Source organism: Puma concolor, chromosome D1 (assembly GCF_028749965.1).
Source record: "Puma concolor isolate L17-30 chromosome D1, mPumCon1.1.hap2, whole genome shotgun sequence".
NCBI classification, from domain to species: Eukaryota; Metazoa; Chordata; class Mammalia; order Carnivora; family Felidae; genus Puma; species Puma concolor.
This window is the reverse complement of record NC_141676.1, coordinates 50398439-50414112: the sequence shown is the minus strand read 5'-3', so window position 1 is coordinate 50414112 and position 15674 is coordinate 50398439. Positions and strand designations below refer to the sequence as shown.

The 15674-nt window shown below is 47.8% G+C and overlaps 1 protein-coding gene across 9 annotated transcripts in view; it reads right to left on the bottom strand.

Moving 5' to 3' along the window:
• The window catches only part of DENND2B (DENN domain containing 2B), a 178466-nt gene that overhangs the window by 23425 nt on the left and 139367 nt on the right, over positions 1–15674 (bottom strand). For 7 of the 9 annotated variants that reach the window (XM_086678036.1, XM_086678039.1, XM_086678035.1 and 4 more), the window contains 2 exons: positions 9655–10899; positions 6069–6205 (listed from right to left, as the gene is read on the bottom strand). In XM_086678036.1, the coding sequence (XP_086534162.1) occupies positions 6069–6205; positions 9655–10899 (1382 nt within the window). The remainder of the gene's footprint in view (positions 1–6068; positions 6206–9654; positions 10900–15674) is intronic. The other 2 variants (XM_086678041.1, XM_025927980.2) reach the window with 1 other exon arrangement.

Below are 15674 nucleotides of genomic sequence, written 5' to 3'. Positions count from 1 at the left end.
CCTAGGATGGAACACAAAAGAAAAACTAATCCCTATATGCTTACAGAATTCTCAGTTTCCCCCAAACTGGGGGAATCTACAGTTACCCCCCTCAAATCCCCCAGACTGGGGGATCTATTTATTATTATCATGAAAAACCACAATGAATTTAGGAAATGCATTCAACAGAGGTAGGGGGAGGGAAGAGATGTGAAGGAAGGGTGCCATGGGAGCAACGCGAATCTCTTGAACTTGAGTCAAGAATGGGTCAAGAAAGGATTTGGGACTGGATGAAGTGATTCCGAGCACCACGCAGAGTCCCCAGCAATTGAGCGGAGTTTTCCTGTAACACAGTCATGCTATGAATATGACTTGTCTCCATTCCAGAGTCCTGACTAAGCAGAGCTGGCCCAGCAACCCTGCCTCAAGAAGCCAAGTATCAAACCTGGCATCCAGCCTACCCTACTCTAGGCACTTAGAGAGGAGTCAGGAGAGACTCAGTACTTCTTGGTCTCCCTCCAAAATATATTCTGTATTGATGAGGTGGGTGGATCAAGGAATCAAGAATGCCAGGACACAATCTTCCTGATAGTGGGAAACAGGACCAGAGCATCACTGCTCAGATGGGGGCAGGAAGAACATTTATTCCAAGCTCATCAAATCCAAACTGCCTTGACCTGGATGACCAGCCAAAGTCCTTATCATCATCCCTCAAACCAACAGGATGACCTTGTCTCTCAAGTCCTTTAGATCAGAGTTTCTCCAAACTACTGACATTTGGGGCTGGGAAATTCTTGTGGTGGTAGCCTTTCCTGTGCATTTGTAGGATGTTCAGCAGCAACCCTGGCCTCAATCCACTAGATGACAGTAGCACCACCTCTGTTGTAATAACCAGAAATGTCTCCAGACACTCTCAAATGTCCCCTGAGCAGATGGATAAATGCACGGATGGGTGAATGGATGGATGAATGTATGGAACGAAGGAGGGAGGGAGGGAGGGAGGGAGGGAAGGAAGGAAGGAAGGAAGGAAGGAAGGAAGGAAGGAAGGATGGGTGGATGGTTGAAATTACTCCCCTGCCCCATTAAGAACGACTGCTTTAGACAGATGTTTCTAAACTTCCTAATAGATTCTGAGTGCCATGATATGACTCCCAACACAAACCCTCTTTCCTCCATCCTTCCCTCATTCCTTTCTTCTCCCTCTCACCTTCCTTCTCTTCCTTCTTTCTTCCCCAAGAATCAGAGCCTTGAAAACTGATATAAAATCCAAAGCTCTCAGAAATAGATATAAGGGACTGAGGTACAGGGAAGTAATAGAAGTACAATGTTGATACACATCAGTGACAAGAAAACAGTTGGGAACACCAGGGTCTCAATACTAGTATTGCCTCTGGAAACAAAATTTCAGGAAAGCCTCAATGCCCCTCCTGTCTTTCCAGCCTTAACACCAGCTTCTTTCTTCTTCAGCAATGCTTAAAATCCTCTCTGATATAAGCAGGCCACTAATCCCTTCTCCAGGAAATGACTGCTGGCCCAAGCCCTGCCTCCCCACCCTTAGCTGGGCCTTCACAGCCCTAGTTCACCTGCTACTCTTGACTTCCAAGACTGTTTCTGGCCACTGTTTTGGAACTGTCTCAGGAGACATACCCCCAGTCATTTTTTCCAGGGACTAAGGGTGCCCAGGGGATGGGAATATGCAGAGACCAAGCAGGCCCTGAGTAGAACCACACCTGAACCTGCCAAGAGAAAATTAACCCAGAAGCAATGGCTCAGAATTGGGAGAGGAGGAGGGTTGGGGAAAAGGGCTCTGAACTCCCTCTGGGGAAACAAGACAACAGCAAGGCTGGAGAAGCTACAGCTGAGTGAGTATGGGAAAGATTTAGCAGGGGCATGGGTGGGAGACAGGAAGCCTGGTAGACACCAGACTTTTACCTGCATTCCCACTCACACAGCTTCCTCAAGGGTGGTCCGCACCACAATGCCCTAGGAGTGGGAAAAGAGGTAGGCCCTCTTCCCCAGAAGCCTGGACCTGAGCAGCCCCATCACATCAAGCCCAGCTGGGGAAGCCAGAGGTCTCAGCCCTTCCCAGCTTTGCTGATGAGATATGGAACAAGGGCATCGCCAAGAATTTCTGCTTTGCACTCTTTTAAAGGGGCTTGTCAGAGACCATACTTATCACACTGATCCTCTCAAAGGAAGAAACCCACCCCACCCACCCAGCCCTGCCCCCATTTCTCCCCACAGCAACTTTGGTCATTAAGCACATGTACCAAACAGCACTCACTACACACACACACACACACACACACACACACACACACACACACACACACACACACACACACACACACACACACTGGAAGAACCAGTTAGGGACGAAATGTGTGTGAATATGCATAGGCACTGAGAATTTCTCCCAACACAATCCTAAGCTTCCTGACCACACCCTGATTAGGGCCCAGTCTACAGCTTCCCTGTCAAAACCTCTCCCGGTTTGAACCAGCTGTTTCTCCTGGTTCTCAGCTTCTTCCCCTCCTTCCCAAGGTGGAGAGAGGGCCAGGATAAAGGCCCAAATCCCCCACAACACACTCTGGGTTGCAGCCTCAATGCTGTTAGGTGCCCTATGTTCCTTACTACCTTCCTGCCTGGGGACAAATAAGAGAAGAAGGCAGAAAGAACAGAGGTTCAAAACGCTTTGCAGTCAGGCTAACTGGCTCTGTCCCCAGCTCCCATCCCGTTCAAGTTCCTGGAAACTCTCCCTCAGCCCCAACTAGCTGATGGGAGTGGGAACCTCTGCAGGAATGCAGTCCAGGCTCCCTGGTCAGGCGCCGAGGCCACTCCACATAACTCCCTAACAAGCTGCTTCCTTGGGTGCATTTTTAAGTGTCAGGCTCAAAATGCAAATGATTATAAGGCTTTGTAGAATAGCAGCATCTTCAGGGGCAGATGTCAAATTGGACAGGCGAGAATTAACAGCCCCAGAAAGCAAAAAGACAGTAACTTTATTTTTGAACCCCTCTATTGCAAATTAGCAGGATAAACCTCAGCCTGTTTTGGAATATCCCACCACAGGTCCCCAGGCATCATGCCTGGTGTGGGCAGGAGGCCAGCAAATTCCCTGAGGCCCCTCATTCAAGTCCACTGCTCACAGAGAAGACATGTTAGTTTCTGGGCCAACTGATACTCAACCTCTAACAGACCAGAAACTCCAATCCAATCAACTGGTCCCCAAGATGGGATTTAACGTGGGTGCTCCCTGCCCCCCGCCGGCCCCATTATCACACACCCAAAACAAAGCTTTGTCTGTCACTGTGCAAGCAAGGCAACATAAGAGTTCGTTAATCCAAACAGAACCAGAAACGACCTTAACCTCATAGAGCACAGGCTGGGCCAAGAACAGAGAGAAGGCTCCTGGGAAGTCCTAGGCACTGGTCAATCCCAGGCAAAAAGTGAAACTGACATTCAGAGTTCAGCAACAAAGGCCCTGGTGAAGCCTCTGGGAGGGTCCAAATTCTTGGGCCTGTCTCCCGGGAAGGAGAAGGGGATAAATCAACCAGAATCTGAGAGAGATATTCTCTCTTGTACTTCCCTCTAGCCTCCCTGGTCAAGTCTAGAAATTCAGACAGCACTGTTGTGGGGGATACAAAGGAGGAAGCCATATCCAGGGCACTGAACTAACTATACCCACACCCCACAAAGCAGAAGCAAAACCCAGGTGTCTGGGTCACTCCCCTGCCTTCCCTCTAACACTTTCCTGAGTACTCCTCCCATACTCTCTGCATAATGCTCCAAAGATCCAGAAGCCAGGTGAGCAGCTAAGGAATACACCCTAATTCCAACCTCATCCCATACCAGCCCTTACCCCCAGCTCTAACTCACACATTCAAGAAGCATCCAAGCTGCTCCTATATTTCTTTGCCTCCTCATACAACATCCCAAAGTGGCAGTAAGTCCCCTCTACTAAGTGAAGAGACAGAGACCCAGACACACTTGCCTCTCTCTCCCTCTTCTCCCTAACCTGACCTAAGAAGGCCCAGAGAACAGTTCTGTTTCCTAGGACAGTGCCCCTCAGATTCTCATCTCCCCCTGTACCACCAGATATGGTCCCCAAACAAGCCCAGACAGAGCCTTGGATCATGGAACTCTGCACAGGGAGAGATGGTTGAAGCATCCCTTTCTCTTATTTCAGTTCAGCTGATACAAAACATTTCCCCGCCTGAAATGACAGGACAGCACAGAAGGGCTGCAAAGCCTTCTCAGAGAAGAGGATCACAGTGTGGGCAGTGCCTGGTCTACTGAGGGAGGGGGGTTAAGAACCATAGCCTCCTTGGCCCACTGCAGCAGCCACACTGGGTGCTCTGGAGGGCCCTGGGCAGCAATAACACATTCTGGTTTCTTCTAGCTAGAGGAAACAGAAATGTATCCTGAAACTGGAGTGGGGAGGAAGATGGGGATATGGAGCTGATCCCCACAGGTCTTGACCTCAACTCTGGGTGACTATATGTACAGTGCTTTTTCCCAGGGTTAAGAGAAAAGGCCTCCCTCTCTAAACCCTTTTGCTATTCTAGGGACCTCAATCCCACAGTATTCCTGTTATGACCTAATTTTGGATGGCTATATACTATATATTCTGCTCCTGGGGAAGCAGTGCCTATGTGGATCCAAGCACTGCTGCTATTTCCCCAGAAATGCTGGCCCAGCAAGTTATCAGGAGAAAACTATGAAACTGGTGGCAAAGATCAAATGAGGGAATAGACGACCCCCTCTTCCTAAGATTCTCTAGTCTTAGGAGAATCTGGAGGGTTCTCCATTAGGGCCGTTTTTCTCTCTAATATGTTAACTAAGAACTTTCAAGGGTCTCCAGCCTCAAGGCCTAACACAGAGATGAGACAGAGCCAGAGATGAGAGAGGAGGGGTCAAGTGCACAAGCACACTGCTTCTCTTGAGTGACACTCACACATACTTTACTCCAACAAAACTGAAGCCCCACTAAAGAGAATGAGACCAGGATTCAAATGAAAGCCCAAAATAAACCCAACGCAGCCTAGACTACCGGTTTTTTGTTGACCCTGGAACACAAGTTTGCCAACACCAAGTCCTCCCAGTTGTTGAAGGACAATTCTCCATGGTATTTTACATTTCTGACTTTTGAGCAAGGGGAAGGACCCATCCAGACTGTCTTTTCAAAGATATATAGCAAACAACCTCAGAAGGTAGAGATATCTTCCTCCAGGGCAGAAGCAGGTTTGTTTCCTGGCCAGAATAATAAAAACAAGACCTCCTTGTGGGGCAAAGGTTGGGCATGTTTGCTAGTCACCCCCTAGAAAGACTGGGGTTCCTTCAGCCTGAAGTTCCTCCTGGCACACAGACCCACATGTAAGTGCAGTTTCAACCTGGACCTCCTCCACACTGCCTCATGGGACCTGGGAGCAAGGGGACCCATGTGCTGCCTGCTATGCCATGAGTAATAAAGTCCTTTGACTGTGATCCAAGAGTCTTGTGTCTTCGGCCAGCATCTGTGAAGCCAGGGAAGGCTAAACTTGTTAGTATGCAAGCAGAATAAAATCCCAGATGCTTTCTTGACACCATTTACTTTAAGAGAAAGTAGAAGAGATACATATTAAGGACCAGGCACTGTGCTAGGTACTCTGATATAAATTTTATCTCATTGAATCCTAACAATAATCCTTTGAGGTATTATTATTATTGTTGTTGTTGTTATTAACGTATCATCATCATCACTTTATAAGAGGAAACAGGCCTCAGAAACGTGATTTGCCTAAGATTACACAGCTAAGGAAGGACACACAGCTAAGGAAGCCTTCTGAAAATAAAAGGAATGATATGGTTTTCCCCTTACTGTGGTCCCAGAAGCCCTTTCAGTTTCAGTTCATTCAAGGTCAGGCTTTAATCTCTTAGCTGCTCAGTCTTTTCCAAGATGCTTCCCCTGATGCCCATTTTCTTGAGAAGTTCCAGAAGCTGGGCCATGTCTGCCCCCAGTGAATGAAGTGGAACCTGGGAGTGTCCCTCCTGTTCCTGTTCTGCAGCCCCCAGAGATAAGCCAGCCCGCCACCTCTACCACAGCTTACCCACAATATCTTCATAGGCATTTTCTTCTAAAGTGCTTTTGGATCCAAACTTGGGTTGGCTCTCAGTACCATTCTCAGTGGGAGAAGAGGGGTACAGGGACTGGAGACTGGATGCATCCTCAAACTCAAAGGATTTTCTGTGGATAACAAGAGCATGGGTCATTTCAGCAGAACTAGATTCCAACCACCTCATTGGGGGAATGGCCATGGGCAACAGCAAAGACCAGAGGTCCTCCTCACAAACCAGCTACCAAGCAATGTATCAAGGTGGATCCAAACTTACCATTCAAATGAGGAGATAAATGGTCTGAGAGACCCCAGCCTCGGTGCCTGCTAATCATACCAGTAACAAATCCCACAGCTAAAAAGGGTGCGATGTGTCAGATGCTATGTCAAACACCTTGCACATGGACCTCATTAATCTTCACAATGCTGCTACTAGCTATTGTGCCATTTTATGAATGAGGAGATGGAGGCTCAGGGAGATGAAGTGACAAGTGGCCGGACTCACCGAGGCTGTCTGATTCCAGGGTCTGAGCTTTTAACCTGGGCCTCCAAGCCCCGGAGCCTATCATCCTTGCGAAGTATCTGCCAGTACCACAGAATGGAGTGCCTGTTCAGCCTCTGGAGCCTCCATTATGCCTGCATCCTAGCAAGCGCTCCTGCTCTGAACAAGTAGTAAGGGCTCAACAGTGGATGGGTGATGCCCAGGGCTGTTTGGGGGTCAGGGAATCAGGTGGTGATAGGTGCATCGTTAGAAGAGGAAGGGCTGAGACCTCCAAACAAATCATACCACTTCTGAGGTGGAACAAGGGGGGCAATTTGCAGCCAGAAGCTACTTCCAAGACCCAGCTTCCCTTGAGCTAGTCAGCTGCTCCTTTCCATACTGCAAATAGCCATCTCCTCTACTACAGAATTTCAAAACCACGGCTTGTTAGCTCCTCAGATAGCTTGAGCCCACAGTACTCTCTACTCCTCTCCTCCGTTATCTAAGACTTGACCCTAGTTGCGTCCTCTCCCTCTCCAAGGCAGGTCCCAGCAGACTCCGGGGGGGGGGGGGGGGGGGGGGGAGAGAGAAAGGAAAGATACTGACTGAAGACCTCCTCCCATCCATTAACACCTCCCTCTTCTTTTGGTTACCATTAGATATTTCAGCCTTTCTCTCTTGTTTAATGAACAACTTCTCAGAGTCTTTGGGTGCAAGTCAAGGACTAAAGGTGTCCTAAAAGCCACATTCTGTTCTCAGCTTGCCTAGCTATTCTGTAGCACTTGACACAGCTGAACACTCTACACCGGCACCCTCCTCCCTTCACCTCCATGACACAGTCAACAGCTTCTTTGGCAGTTAGTTTTCAGGTTCATGTGAGGGATATACCTTTTCCACTTGCCTTTTAAATGCCAGAGTCTCTCAGAGTTCTGTCTTCAGGATTCTTTCTCTCACTCTGTGCTCTCTGGGAGCCAAATACTGATGGCCATTGCTATATCTACCATTCCTACTATGATGGCTCCCAAGTCTGTCTCTGACCTAGACTTCTGACCCAGTTAAATATCCAATGATTAAGTGCAGTGGTTCCTGAATGTTGGCTCACAGATACTGGCGGTCTGAGATCAAGCTTTCATTAACATATATACTGTGAGGTCAACATCTTTTGCAGATAGTTCTCAAATATACAGATATACAAATCATGTTCAGCCAAATTACCCTTGAAAATCCCTCAGGAAGATACCACATTGAAGACCAATACACACTGTCTTTAATTAAGACTAATATAGTCAGTTTCTCCACAGATTTATTTTTAACAGATTTCTTTCTTTTTTTTTTTTTTTTTGGGTTGAATACCAAAAGAAATACTTGGTTGGTATTTTTTAAATAAAAAAATTGTTAAATATAAGAATCATGCCTGACACAACCGAAACAAACTTACCATCTCATGCTCCTCCAGGGAATATGCCACTGTGTGAATAGGCAAATAAAAGAACTTATACTTTTTGAATGGTCTCTCTTTTTTTCCAAGAGCACAGATTTTTTAATTTGCTATGTTAATTATTATGTGAAGTGACTCCACCATATATGGTATATGTGTGTGTATATATTATATATAAATGTAACATGTACAGGAGTATGTGTTAAACCTTCGGGCTGATATACTCTCCCACATCCCCTTTTCCACCTAGCTAACTGCTTTTTTGTTCTTCTAAATTTAGCTCAACAACTCCCTCTATAAGGAGGCTTCCCGCACTCCCCTGTCTAACTTAGCTGCCTCTTCCTCTGGGTCTCTGTAGCATCCTACACTGACATGGATCGTGTCACATAGAGCATCTAGGATTTATCTGTGATCTACCTCCTGTACCACATCAAGAATGGAAGAATAGAAGAACCGTATCTTATTTGACCCTGTGTCCCCTTATCCAGTACAAGGTTTAGTGCATGGCAGGCTCTAGATGGGTATTTATAGAAATGGATAAATCAGAACAAAGCAAACACTCCTGGCAGGCTGTTAAAGTCTTGAGAGCCAGTAAGCATGTTGGGGTAAGCCAAAACATAGGATTCCCTTAGCCCAGGGCTCTTCTGGCCCATGCACCTGAAACTTTCTGATGTCTTCCTCTCATGGCTGAGCAGTTATCTATATGATGGTGTCCCTGAATGATATGCTGGGTGTAGCCTGAAGTATTAGACCCAACTGAAGAACCCCGAGAAGCAAAATAAGCCCAAATGCCATCTGACTTTGGGTTAGAAGAGAAAGGCAGTGAGGGAGAAGCAGACAGGCCTTTCTAAGGAGGCGGGCTCCCGCCTACCCCAATTCAGAGAATAAGGTGTCTGTCAACTTTCACAACCCTAGCAGCTCCAGTGCCCAGTCAGTCACTTATAATTGTGGAGACAGCCCAGGTAGTCCAGGGTCAAGAATGCTGAGACTGAGCAGGAACCTAATGACAGTGTCAGGACAGGCCATTCTTGAACATGGCCAAAAAAACAGTAAAATATTCTTTGACACATTTTCCATCAGTCTCCCCTTTCACGATCCAAGGATCTCCTCTTCCTAAAGGCCCAGGATCCCTAAATGGCCAGGCAGCCCTCAGGAGAGAGAAAATCATCTTAAATGTATTGATGCTACTATGTTAATGGCAACATGCAGTATTCAGATAGTGATTCCCTCAAGGAAATAAGTTTCTAATGCTGGCATTTCAGGTAGTCATGAGACTAAGATCCTATGTTCCCCAAAGGACTGCCCATTCTATCTAAAAGTAAGGTGGTCCTACCTTTCCCACAAGGACCAAGGCAGTTCCAACAGGGCCCAAGACGTAGCCCAACTCTCCCCCCAAGGCCAAATCCAGCCCACACCTTCAGTAGACAGCATTTGGAAGAAGCATTTTCATCCTCCCACTCACGTTTATGTATCCTTATCCTGCAAGAGCAGAACAATTTCTTTTTCACCTAATTGATGTCACCACCTGACAATTACTCACTGCTTCAGGATCCATGAAGCACTTCTGACTGTGACCCACAACTACAGTCTGCTTTCACATCTTCCATTGAAAAGAAAGCCACAGTACCCGGCTGTGAAGACATTGGAGGAACATTCGTTACCTGCTCTGGGACTTGCGGTGACCACGCGTGTCCTTCTTGGGTCTCCGGGTGACTGGTGGGGCTGGGGTGGAGGGCAGGGGGGGTGGAGCAGCAGGTGTGGGCGAAGGAGGTAGACCATTGCTTGGCTTACTCTTGGGATTCTTGTCAGCCTCATATTCAAAGGTGCGCTTGGGTTTGGGAACAGGGTTCACAGCGGGATCAAGGGAGCTCTTTGATGGCAGCAGCTGGGAGCTCAGGCTATTTCCCGGGGTCCCTGGCTTAGTGGAGCCACTGCCTTCTCTCTCCAGGGGTGGGCCTGCCTCCCCCCCAACTCCAGCCACTCCTCCTGCCCGGTTGCCAGTGCTCACACTCGTGCTCCCTGTCAGTTCCTCCAAGATTCCCAAGGTCCCAGTCTTCCTTTTCCCTCGGTCTACACTGTAGCAGCTGCTGGGGAGCTGGGGGAGTCCCCGGCCTGGCTGCTCCTTCAGGGCCTGTTCAATTTTCTGGATCCGACTCAGCACTGCTGAGCTCTCTTTCCTACTGCCATGCCCCCTGAGGAAGGCACTGGGCTCACTCCGGCCTGCCCGTCTCTCTAGCCGGTAGAAAGAGTCCCGGACAGGGAGCGCCTCTCCCTCCTCCTCGGTCTCAGGGTAGGAACACTCTGAGAAGGTCCTGCTCATCCTCCGGAGGCCCTTGAAATCGAAGGTTTTTTCTGAGCTGCAGGGGGATGGCGCCACGCTGGGACAGCCTTCACTGACCGCCCACTCGCCCCCAGAGCCCTCCCGCTTCTCCCCACACATGCTCATCCTGGGCGAAGCCTCTCGGCGACCCTCCCATGCTGAGATCTTCTCCCGGATGCCCAGGCTATGGGCACGGTTGCCAGTGCGGTTCAGAAAGGAGCTCCGTGAGCCGGTTCCCGGCCCCAGGGATGGGGTGCTCTGGGCGAGGGGGAGGCAAGCAGCTACTCCCTCTACATCCTGGGCTGCCCCTTGGACATTCTCCTTCTGGTCCTCTCTCTTGCACACTGAAGGGCTTCTGTCCAAATAACTGAAGTTGGTGGCCTTGAGAGGACAGATGGGTGGTGAAGTGTCTGGGGAGTGAGCTTGAGGATTTGGGGGTGAAAGATCACGGGGGTGCCAGTCCTTGAGGAGCAGCCGGGAGCTGGAGCGGCTTGGGTACCTGCAGGCTGACGTTTCACTATCACTGAATGGGTAGATGGGACTCCTTGGTGGGGAGAGAACTGGAGGTGGAGAGACTGACTGAGACCTAAAACCAACAAAAACAAAAACAAAAGGAAAAGAAGAGAAAATGGCAGTGAGTGGCCCGACAACCAGAGGTATGGTGTTACATTTGTAGAGAGCTAAGTAACTCTTTCCTACAGGACGTTCAAGCTCAAAGTACTCTATTCAAGTAATACACCCCCAAAGCCACCCTCAAGGAAAGGAACAGCTCCTTATCCACAGCAGGCCAAACTCAATGGGTGTCTCTGCCCAGTTCAAGCCCTGAGTACCATCTGGAGCAGAAGCCAGCTCTGTGTCAGGTGAGAGGATCCCCAGAATCTACATCTGCCAACTAGAGCACAGTAAGGCCAGTGGTGTCTGCAAAATATTTAGCAACCGGCCCTCTGAAAGACAAAGCACAGATCTGTAATGTTTGCCAACTTCCATGGTATAAATATTCCTATTGTGGCTGATTTTAAGCTACCAACATGACCTCACTGAATGTGACATTGGGAAGAAATGCTAGTGATCAGTTCTCAGGAGCTGCTAGAAAGCATCTCCAGCACACTACTTCCTGCACTGCCCCAAATATACACCCAAGCGCTTTGATCTGTCTCTTTAACAAAGCCCTGTCTCCCCTGAGACTTCTGTTACCACCACAACATATGCAGCTCAGCTTGTCCTGACCAGAATTCAGATCTCCGAAGGTCTCAAAAGGATCAGAAGGGTCCCTCAAGAAAGAGTCCTCTTGGCCCTGTCAGTGAGGACGCCCATGGAGAAAGGAGGCCAGCTCCTCAGGCAGCTCTACCTTCCAGGGGTGGCATCCCTTCAAACAAGCACTGGCCACTTCTAGCTCTAAATCCACACATAGATCTTATCAGATATGAGGAATAGTTCTAAATAATACATACTGTTAACTCATTTAGTCTTCACAAAAACTCTGTATAATAATTATTGTTTATTATTATCTTCATTTTACAAATGAAAAACACTGAAGCCCAGAAAGGCTAAATATCTCATCCAAGGCCCCTCAGCTAGTGAGGAGGGAAGCCAGGACAGGAATTTACGGTATATGATGTGGCCCCCTCTGAAGACGAAGCAGTGGCCTCTGCCATCTTTGTCAACTGCCTAGGCTCCAGGACATAACTCGGCAGGAACCCTCACAGCACTGGGCACAGCCCTGTCTCAAACAGTGCATTTATAAGCATCAGGGACCTCTTCCCCCTCAAGACCTCTAGACCTCTCCCCTACTAGACCACGATTTCTTCCAGGTGGAAGGACACATCCTCAGTATCTGTAAGGTGCTCAGGGAATGAAGGACAAATAAAGAAACAAAAAGGTAAAGGTGAGTTTATTGACAAGAACCATGAGAGGACTATCTTTTCAGTTTACTGTCAACTTCCAGCCTTCTTCTCAAACAATTTTAGTTCAAAGACAGCAGGGTTTTTGCCAACGCCACATGCTACAAAGGCCTACCTGACCCTAACACCATGGGCCTTAAAGCTGGGCAGTAGCCTCACAGGCTCCAGAGTCCCATGCCATCCACAGGAAGGCAGCCAGCTGCCCTCAAGCCAGCCTGCTGTCACTGCTTGCTCACACACAGAAAACCGTAGCTTGGGTGAGTCAGGGATTGGCCGACAATTCCCTGTTGGGTCATAGCCTCTGGCTGCCCCCGATCAACAGGAAACCTCAACATGCTTAAGTTGTTTTTAAAAGGGCAAGTCAAACAAGAGCCATCCCACGTGTACATGGGCACAGATGAGAGAAATTCAGTGCCCAGCCAAGCCAATGACCAAAGAGACTCTGCTCAGTAAGGACGTGTGAAAAGAATAAGCCTCAGCGCTCCCTAGAGTAGGCAGCAGCAGGGCAATATGCCAAGCTTGAGCCTGGGGAGATCCCAACCTACTCACAATCGAGGGAGGCCTGAAGTCCCTCATTTATTTCACAGAACCATGGATACAGAAGGCCATCAGTCCAGCCCTGTAAACCAGTAAAGTCTGGACTACACAAAGGATTCTGTTTCAGCTATTCTCAATTGGAGGTGGGAGAAGATGCCTTGAATAGAAAACAACTTTAATTTGTGTTTTTTCATTCAACAAATACTTAGTGAGCATCTACTATGGACCAGGCTCTGCTCTAGGTGCTAGATATAAGAATAAACAAAAGGGGTGCCTGGGTGGCTCAGTCAGTTAAGCGGCCGACTTCGGCTCAGGTCATGATCTCGCGGTGTGTGAGTTCGAGCACCGCGTCGGGCTCTGTGCTGACAGCTCAGAGCCTGGAGCCTGTTTCAGATTCTGTGTCTCCCTCTCTCTGACCCTCCTCTGTTCATGCTCTGTCTCTCCCTGTCTCAAAAATAAAACGTTAAAAAAAAAAAAAAAGAATAAACAAAAGAGACAAAAATTCATGTCCTTATGAAGTTTAAAATCTAGTGGGAGATGACAGGCATCTAATGAGACTCAGAATCTCTTAGGAAGCCTTTTGATTATGCCTCATTGCTCCAGACATTTTGATATGCTCCCTTAGAGATGCGTCTCCTCAAACTCCCAAGATGAGAAGTCATCAGGCCATCAAGCCACTGTACTTATGGGGAGTTGATGTGTGTGGCACAGTCCCCACAGGTGGGAAAGAAATAGGGTAAGGATCTCTGGTCTGATTCCAGCATGATTTCACAACAAATGGCTCCCTAACTTCCCGTAGTAGTTCCAGCATGGAAAAATCTCCACAAAGCAAGAAATTCTCTCAATGCCTAAATGCCTACCCTGCTGTAACTAAAGTTTAGTTTCCCTCCTCGCATGAATCATCAAATAGAGAAGAGACTGACCCTTGCCTTTAAAGGTCCTGGTCTCTGTATCACTGCTGAGCTGTGGCCAGAGCTACAGGTATTCCTTGCACAGCCTCCCACACAGGCCAGGCCCCAAGTGCTGTATCAGCTTGGGATGAAAAAAGGGGCCTGGAGCCCAGACATCTCCAGGTTCATCACTCACTCCAGGGTTCTAGGAATAAATTGGTAAACAATATAGATAAGCCCTTGCCTTCATGCCATTCTCACTTAACTCTCCCTGTTTCTAATTCTACCTTTTTAGGAATGTGACCTTGGGCAAAGCCGCTCACTCTGAGCTTCCAGTTTCAATCCCTCAAAACCGATCCAACTACGTCATTGGGTTGTCATAATGGGCAAATGAGACTATGGATGTGAGCTGATATCGTACACTGTAACTCACTATGACTGTAATTATCATTGGTATTAAGTTTTTCACTTAATGGTTATGCTAGGCCAGTTGTTCTCAACAGAGGGTAAGAACATTAGAAAGCCTTAGGGTTCACATTTCAGCATAGCCACTACCAAGTTACATGACTTTCAGCAAATAACTTCAACTCTTTAAACCTTAGTATCTTGATCTGTAAAATGGAAGTTAAAAAAGCACACATCTCTGGGGATTATTGTAAGGAATAGAGACAATATTTGTCAAGTGTTGAGCTCAGTGGCTAACACATAGCAGTCAATCTTAGCCTGATAATAACTAATATTAATGAGGGGCTCAGCACTCAGAACAATTGCTTGGCAAACTTTTTCAAAGAGCTTACCTTTGTTCTTAGATTCTAAACATCTGGGGTGAAAGGGGAGGGAAGTAAATTAAAAATGGCTGTAAATCTTTTGCAGCTCATGCTATCAAAAGGTGGATTCTATTTTTCTGCCCCTTAAATCTAGGTTGATCTTGTGATATGCTTTGACCAAAAGAATGGAGTAGAAATTAAGTGAAGTTCCAAACCTGAGGCCTCAAGAGGCCTTGCAGAAGCCCCCTTTATATACCTAGAATGCTACCCTGAGAGTGTCATGTAAGGAAGCCAGTCTAGTCTTTTAGAGGACAAGAGGAGCACAACTGAGGCCCCTGCAGCCGACAGCCCGCCTCAGTGTGAGCCTGACACGTGAGTCTAACACGTGAGTGAGGTCATCTTGGATCCAAGTGAACTTGGCTACATGAGTGACTCCAGAGAAAACCAGTGGAGGGACTGCCCAGTAAATGCACAGAAATGTGAGAATAAACTGTTCTAAACCACTACGTTTTCGGGTGGTTTGCTACAATGCAACAGTAAAATGATGCAGGTGGGAAAGGCCAGCCTTGTGTATAATTGGCCTGCCCTATCCTAGTGCAAAACCACTGCCCTGGACCTTCCATCCCTGTGCCTCTCCTCCACTTCCCCATAGAGCAGTTGTTGGTCTCGATGGTCTTGGTCTTGGATCGCCATGGTCTTGATGTTTGGATCTCATTCTCTTTACTAGGGGCTCTGGCACTCTTCTGAGAATCTCCTCTGAGCACTCCCTACAAATGGAGCTAGTTCTGTAATCCCAAGAATAGAATCAGCTTCCATCAGTCTTTGCCCCCCCAAAGTGGCTAGTATCACAAAGACAACAAATAACAAGCACTGGCGAGCATATGGAAAAAAGGGAACCCTTGTATACTTTTGGTTGGAATGTATATTGGTACAACTACTGTGGAGAACAGTATCAAGGTTCCTCAAGAGATCAAAAATAGGGGCGCCTGGGTGGCTCAGTCGGTTAAGCGTCCGACTTCGGCTCAGGTCATGATCTCACGGTCCGTGAGTTCAAGCCCTGCGTTGGGCTCCGTGCTGACAGCTCAGAGCCTGGAGCCTGCTTCAGATTCTGTGTCTCCCTCTCTCTCTGACCCTCCCCCGTTCATGCTCTGTCTCTGTCTCAAAAATAAATAAAACATTAAAAATAAATAAATAAATAAAAATAGAAGGGCGCATGGGTAGTTCAGTTGGTTGAGTGCCTGATTCTTGATTTTGGCTTGGGTAATA